This window comes from Carcharodon carcharias, chromosome 3 (assembly GCF_017639515.1).
Source record: "Carcharodon carcharias isolate sCarCar2 chromosome 3, sCarCar2.pri, whole genome shotgun sequence".
Classification (NCBI taxonomy): Eukaryota; Metazoa; Chordata; class Chondrichthyes; order Lamniformes; family Lamnidae; genus Carcharodon; species Carcharodon carcharias.
The window spans coordinates 9,719,473-9,727,094 of record NC_054469.1 but is presented as its reverse complement, the minus strand read 5'-3'; the positions used below and the strand labels follow the sequence as shown (position 1 = coordinate 9,727,094).

General features: G+C 44.2%; 1 protein-coding gene across 1 annotated transcript in view; it reads right to left on the bottom strand.

Annotated features, from left to right (window-relative positions):
* Nucleotides 1–376: 376 nt before the first annotated feature.
* The window catches only part of cpsf1 (cleavage and polyadenylation specific factor 1), a 119,849-nt gene continuing 112,603 nt past the window's right edge, over nucleotides 377–7,622 (bottom strand). The window contains exons 36-39 of the mRNA XM_041183754.1: nucleotides 4,752–4,907; nucleotides 4,474–4,603; nucleotides 1,537–1,675; nucleotides 377–682 (exon numbers count right to left, since the gene is read on the bottom strand). Coding sequence (XP_041039688.1) covers nucleotides 635–682; nucleotides 1,537–1,675; nucleotides 4,474–4,603; nucleotides 4,752–4,907 — 473 coding nt within the window. The 3' untranslated portion in view covers nucleotides 377–634. The remainder of the gene's footprint in view (nucleotides 683–1,536; nucleotides 1,676–4,473; nucleotides 4,604–4,751; nucleotides 4,908–7,622) is intronic.

Here is a 7,622-nt window from a genome sequence, read left to right as displayed (position 1 = left end):
TTCCGACCATGCCTTATAAAAGGAATTCTTGATACCAGCTGGAGAACTAGAGATTTAGCTCTGCACCTTTTTGTCAATTTAAAAAAAAATGCTTTTTCAGTGAAGGAAACAAGAAAAGGTTTTTCCAAACCAGGTGGAACTCCGAGCTGAAATAAAGATCAGCAATATCTGCTGCAAACAGACTGGCAGCTGATTATTATAATCCAAAATCACCTCTCCATGATGTACATTTGGTGTAGAAAAGCAAGCTCACTGCTTTTGTAAGAGGAATTTCTCCTTATTCCTGACAGTTTAGCTTCTAATCCTTTGATCTTTATAAGATATTCCCCATCTGGAGAGTATGAACAGGCAAGGAGAAGTTAAAAAATGGGACAGATTAAAAAACAAATCTTTTTACCCTATTTGCATTACAAAATATTTGAGTATGAAAAACAGACAATACATTCAAATGAATCCATATAAACAAATCAAAAACTAATAAAATCTGCCTCAGGCCTTTTGCACTGCTGTGCTCAGACAATGTCCATTGGCCCTCAGCTTTACCACTCATTTCTGTCTGCGTTGAGATGAGCTTTAAAAAAACACTAGACCATCATGAGGGTTAAAGGTCGCCTGGCTTTTCATCCAGTCTGCATTAGAAATGGGCAGTAACTCGATCAATCTCCAGCACATCTTCCAAAATCTGAAAAAAAAGTTTTCAAAACGTCACAACACAGCCTTATCCAGGGAGGGTGCAGCAAGGTCCTAGAGACCAGGAGGGCCCCAGCCTGTTGAGTTATCTGTTATCAGACTGGGTTAAGAGAATTGTTCTCAGCGCGACTGGAACAGGGAAAGCATTAATTAACCAGAGTTCCTACTCCTGATCTCCAGAAAGGGATGTGGGCATCAGGTGTGGACAGGTTCAGGTTTGGCTGTGACCATCTCTGCAACCAAAAAATGGCTGTTGAAACTCAGTGCTGTGACTCTCAGCCCAGTAACTGACCAAATAGATGAGTTGCAGTAGCAATGGAGACATTATAATTGGCTTCTGACACCCAGTCGCCATTCAGTGTTTCTGCTTTAAGTCTGTGTAATGACTTTAATCATGTGATACCCTCCTCAGTAACTTAGGGTCACGAAGGGATCAGGGTTCTTGTTCTGTATCAGAAGACGGCTTGTACCTGTGGATCAGTACCACAGAATTAGTCAGCATCTTCAGTTGGGGATGGGGAAGATGGACAAAGGTGTCAAGAATAGAGGAAGGAAAAAACAATGCAGAACATTACAAAAGGGCATCCAGCGCTCTGTTAATTCCAAAGAAATGGCAGCTAGACAGATAGTTTGAAAGACAAGGTTCATATATTAGAAATATTAAAGTGTGATCTGCTGTTAAAACAGGTGCAATATTGAACCCCTAACACAGGCAGTATTAGCCAAATGCCATCACCACGCACAGTATTAAGCCTGGCCAGCCCTTTTAATCCTGATAATCTCAACCCAGAAGTAACTACAAAAATCAGTTCAGTCTGTTAAGCTGGTGCTTGCCACTTTACTCACCATATCTGGTGTTGTGCCAATTTTCTTGGCCAGCTCACTGCGCTCCATGGTGCTGAGGTACAAAAATTTATTGAGCAGCTCACCATCCAGAATGTTTCGCACTGCGTTCTGCAGAGCCCGTCGATCGCAGTGCAACATCCTGCAGCACCAAAGAGGAAAGAAAAGCACATCATCTCATACAGCACTCAATGTGCAGCATTCTTACCACAAAGTCAAAAGATCGGGGGTTCAAGTCTCGCTCCAGAAACTTGAGTGCATAACCCAGGTTGGCACTGCACTGCAGTACTGTTTGCCCACTCAGGTGGGCATAAAATGTCCCTTGGCATTCAAGGAAGTTCTCCCCATGTCCTGGTCAACACACCCCTCAATCACTATCAATAAAACAGATTATCTGGTCATTTATCACAATGCTATTGTGAGAGCTTGCTATTGTCAAATGGCAACCATTTGTCTATCTTAACAGTACACTTCAAAAGCACTTAATCGATTTTGAAGCACTTTGGGAAATCCTGAAGATGTGCGAGGCACTATAGAAATGCAAGTTCTTCATTTACTTTAAATTTCCTAACTCATAACTGTCCTTTGGTGTTTTAACTTTACCACGGTGAATCACCACTTGTTTGGATTCGGTGTCACAGAACTTGCTTGAACTCAATAACAAAGCAAGATTTAAAAAAAAACGTGAAGCTAAGGATACTAACAAATGTAGAAAGAGGTGTCACAATGACAAGGTACCATGGAAAGAGACATTAGGAAGGGTGAACAAAGTTTTTAATCAGATTTTAATGATGGGGGTAGTCACGGGCTGATTGAGGCAATGGAGACATGGAGCTAGGTGTCATCGGTGCACACATCAGCTGCTCTCATGCCTGCAGTTAATGACACCAAAAAGCAGCACATACAGGAGGAATGGATGTGCTAAGAGATGGACTTCTGGAGGTGACTGATAAAAGAAAAAAGACATCAAGGGTGAATGAAATCTACTTAACTAGATGGTACAGATCAATATAAACTCGTGTGGGTTATCAAATCATATGTTCATTGTGAGATCGAGGCTAACACGTGGTTTATATTAAAAGAAAAATTTGTGTTCACATGATACCTTTCAGAACCTTAGGACGTCCCAAAACTCTTTATAGCCAATAAAGTACTTTTGAAGTGGGGTCACTGTTATAACATAGGAAACATGGCAACCAATTTGCACACAGCAAGCTCCCACAACAATTTAATACTGACCAGATTTTTTTTATATACAAGTGAAGTTGATTGAGGGGTAAATATTGGCCAGGGCAACCCTGGTGGTTGGGATTCCATATAGGGCATTGCTAAGTTAGCAGGAGATAACAGGTCAAGATAAATTAAAAAACAAAATGTTTGTGTAATAATTATAGCTAGTTGGAGCCAACATGTCTATGTTTCAGCTTTTATTATTCTATTAAAGTGTGATGTTTATGACTATGCAAAATTGTGTTATCTTCTACAAAAACAACCATTCCAGTGAGAATGGAATGCACATGGTGCAATATCACCATCTACTGGTGGAATTCAGAATCAGTTGGTTCAGAGCAAGTTGTCCCCCCTTCAGGACATAAACAGGTTTGCTCCTAGTAATTCTTCAATATTTCAGACTGAGAATTCATCAGGATTGGTTTGTAGACTCTCATAGATATCAGACTACAGTAAGCATAGAGATGTGCAACTTATTGTACTTTGTCTATTAATAAACCCAACTAACTGATTTATCTCGGGTCAAAACTGACAACATGGTTTCATTTACTCAGATGATCTAACATTTATAATTCTGCAGTTTGCCAGGTTAGTGTCAATTTCATTTAGACAGACCATAAGGACGGCCAGTAATATGGCTAATTGATTTGGAAAAATAATAAATTGAGTTTTTTCCTTGTTATAACTCATACTGAACCTGGGCGTGTTTGATGGGGACAGTGTAGAGGGAGCTTTACTCTGTATCTAACCCCCTGCTGTACCTGGCCTGGGCGTGTTTGATGGGGACAGTGTAGAGGGAGCTTTACTCTGTATCTAACCCCCTGCTGTACCTGGCCTGGGCGTGTTTGATGGGGACAGTGTAGAGGGAGCTTTACTCTGTATCTAACCTCGTGCTGTACCTGCCCTGGGACTGTTTGATGGGGACAGTGTAGAGGGAGCTTTACTCTGTATCTAACCCCGTGCTGTTCCTGTCCTGGGAGTGTTTGATGGGGACAGTGTAGAGGGAGCTTTACTCTGTATCTAACCCCGTGCTGTACCTGTCCTGGGAGTGTTTGATGGGGACAGTGTAGAGGGAGCTTTACTCTGTATCTAACCCCGTGCTGTACCTGTCCTGGGAGTGTTTGATGGGGACAGTATAGAGGGAGCTTTACTCTGTATCTAACCCCATGCTGTACCTGTCCTGGGAGTGTTTGATGGGGACAGTGTAGATGGAGCTTTACTCTGTATCTAACCCCGTGCTTTAGCTGCCCTGGGAGTGTTTGATGGGGACCATGTAGAGGGAGCTTTACTCTGTATCTAACCGTGCTGTACCTGTCCTGGGAGTGTTTAACGGGTGCATGATTTGTAAAAGGAGTCCAATCCCTGACACTGACACCCCCTACATTGAAGAACATTAAAATGCACCTGTTTTTTTTTTAAAAATGGCAGCATGCCTGAACTCTACAACCTTTATCTCAGTTGGTCGGCTTTCACCAATTTGCAACAGGTCTGATCAGGTTTGGAGGCCTTCAGATAGAATTTTCTTAAGACAGTTTGTCGCAGAGAAGCTGCGTCTGTTCTACCCAGGAAGACGAGGGGGTTTGAAACTTTTTGCTGCTAAGTACAGGATATAGGGAGTTTTTTCATTTTTAAAGATGACGACAATTCGAAGATTAAGTGTAAAAAGGAATATTGAGGTGTGTGAGGTGCTAAATGATGCTGCCTTCTTACCTGAACGCCTTGGGGTTGAGACCCGCATGGTGAGGAATCATCGTGATCAGCGCATTCTGTAACATCAGAAGACGTCGGTATGTCTTTTCCTGCATTGGTAGTAAGAGTCCCATCCCACCATCCAGCGTTGCTAGGAACCAGATCAAACATAAATAAATCTCACAGAGAGACACTCAGAACCGATAGGTAGTGTGATCCAATCTCATCGTTGTGTCATGGGGAAATAAACCAACCGTGAAACGTGTCCAGTGCTGACATAATGGATAATTTATACTAACCAAACCAAGTAATGTGTTTGTTCTCCCAAGCCAGGTTCTTCTTATTTGAACCATCCATGATGCCGCGACAAGGTGTCCTCCAGAAGGCATTCACATGAGCTGCCACGTTGAAGTCCGCCCTTCGCAGTAACCGTGTCCCTCCATAGCTCTCCCTTGCTGAAAAAGAATAACCAGAGATTTCTCAAACATCAGCAATTAAACAGGTCATTTTCAGGCTCACGTTGCTGGGTTGCTGCAAGCATCAGTCCTTAGGCCTCAGCTATTCACAACCAATAACTTAGATGAGGGAACCAAGTGTAATGCATCAAGTTTGCAGCCAATACACGGTTAGGTTGGAAAGTAAGCTAGGAGGAAGATGCAGAGACTGGATTTGGACAGATGAAGGACATGGGAAAGATCAAGGCAGCTGGAGTATAATGTGAGGAAGCACAAAGTTGTCTACTTTAAAAAGAAAAAGAATATTTTTTTGACTGGGGAATGCTGGTATCCAGAGGGAGCTGGGTTCTCCTTGTACATGAGTCACTGCAATCAATTAGGAAAATAAATGGTGTGTTAGCCTTTATTACAATGGGATTGGCAGGTAACACTGAAGCCATCTTCGTAAGAACACATCTGGAGCACTGAATAATTTTGGTCTCCTCACCTATGAAAGGATATATTTGCTTTAGAGGAAGTGCAACAAAGGTTCACTCGATGGATTCCTTCGATGAAGGGATTTGTCCTGAGATTGAGTAGACTGGGCCAAATACCCTGGAATTTAGAAGACTGAGAAGTGATCTCATTAAAATATATAACAATCTTAAGGTAAATGCTGGGGGATGTGGATGTTTCTCCTGGATGGAGAGTCCAGCACTTATTAAAATATTCGTTCATGGGATGTGGGCTAGGCCAGCATTTGTGGTCCAATTCCTAACTGCCCTTGAGAAGGTGCGGGTGAGCCTTGAACTGTGGCAGTCCTTGTGTAGGTACAGCCACAGTGCTGGCAGGGAGGGAGTTCCAGGCGTGGAAAGTTCCAGGCTGTTTGGGATCTTGGATGAGAGCGAGGTCATGCCACGAGGAACAGTTTGCAAAGTTTTGACCATCTGCATTAACCTCAATAGTCCCAGTCTGTGTGGTGGCTATTAAACTCTCCAGTATAGACAGCTGGGTGTGGTTGGATTGGGAGAAGCTGTTGGTCCCAGATCGCACTAGGGGACTTGTAGACATGTGCTAGCTGGAAGGCACAAACATTGGTGATGCCAGAGTATTCAGTGGAGAACAGCTGGACTGTGTCAGCAATGGTTGTTTGGACAAATGTGGCACAGCCATGTTTAGGGTATGCAATATGGCATATGAGGTCAAAACCATCTATCTTGTACTCCTGGCTTCATCTGATGGGAGATTTCTTGAATGCAGATCACATTGGTGGTGTGTTGTCAAGTGAGGGTGCTGACTAAGTGTCTCTTAGCTGCAGATAGTCCCTCAACATTGAGTTGCAGGATGTGAAGAGCAGGTCCGAAGATATAGGAACCACAGGATTTCATATTCTGGTGTTTTTTGATTTTGAGAGAGCAGGGTTCTCCAAGTGCAGACGTGTGCAATTCGATTTGCTTTGAGGATCACTGGCTTCCCCAGTGTAGGCCAGGTACTGATGGGTGGCATAACGGGAATGCTGATCCATTACTACCCGTCAGCGAATGTTTACGGAGCTGGATGGACTGCCGATCAAACAGACTGCTTTGTTCTAGCTGGTGTTGTGTTTCTTGAGTATTGTTACATTTGCACTCAATCAAGCTATAACTTGACCCTTGTAGATGGTGGACAGGCTTTGGAGAATCAGGAAGCAAGAATTCCTGAAGAATTCAGAGTCTCTGACCTGCTCTTGGAGCCACAGTATTTATATGGCTAGTCCAGTTCAGTTTCTGGTCAATGGTAACCCCCAGGTGGGGTTTCCAGCAATAGTGATGCCATTGAATGTCAAGTGGCTATGGTTAGATTCTCTCTTATTGGAGATGACCATCGCCAGACACTTGCAGGTCACAGTCTCAGGATAAGGAGTTGGCCATTTAGGAGTGAGATGAGGAGAAATTTCTTCACTCAAAGGGTTGTGGATCTTTGAATTTCTACCCAAGAGGTTTGGATGCTCAGTCACTGAATATACTTCAGCGGAGATTTTTTGGATATAATGGGAATTAAGCAATATCGCAGGAAGGTGGAATTGAGTAAAAGATAAGCCATGATTGTATTGCATGGCAGAGCAGAATGGGTCAATTAGCCTATTTCTGTTCCTATTTCTTAAGTACTTATGTTTCAGTGTGACTAGCTGGGTAAAATAATGTGTGTTCTGATTTGGCAGGACAGTAGTGATCTTTGGTATAAAAACAGGTATTACAATAGATACAGGATAGCAATGATTGAGGAGTCAGAAGGTTCTGGGTTTGCATCTCACTCCAGAGGACTCAACACAAAATTTTGGCTGACATCCAAGTGCAATCCTGAGGGAGGGTGGCACTGTCGGAGGGTGAGCCCTGAGGGAGGGTGGCACTGTCGGAGGGTCAGCGCAGAGGGATGGCGGCATCGTCGGAGGGTCAGCGCAGAGAGAGGGTGGCACTGTCGGAGGGTGAGCCCTGAGGGAGGGCGGCACCGGAGGGTCAGCGCAGAGGGAGAGCGGCATCGTCGGAGGGTCAGCGCATAGGGAGGGTGGCACCGGAGGGTCAGCGCAGAGGGAGGGCGGCACCATTGGAGGGTCAGCGTGGAGGGTGGCACCGGAGGGTGAGTACTTACGGAGGGCGGCACCATTGGAGGGTCAGCGTGGAGGGTGGCACCGGAGGGTGAGTACTTACGGAGGGCGGCACCATTGGAGGGTCAGCGTGCAGGAGGGTGGCACCGGAG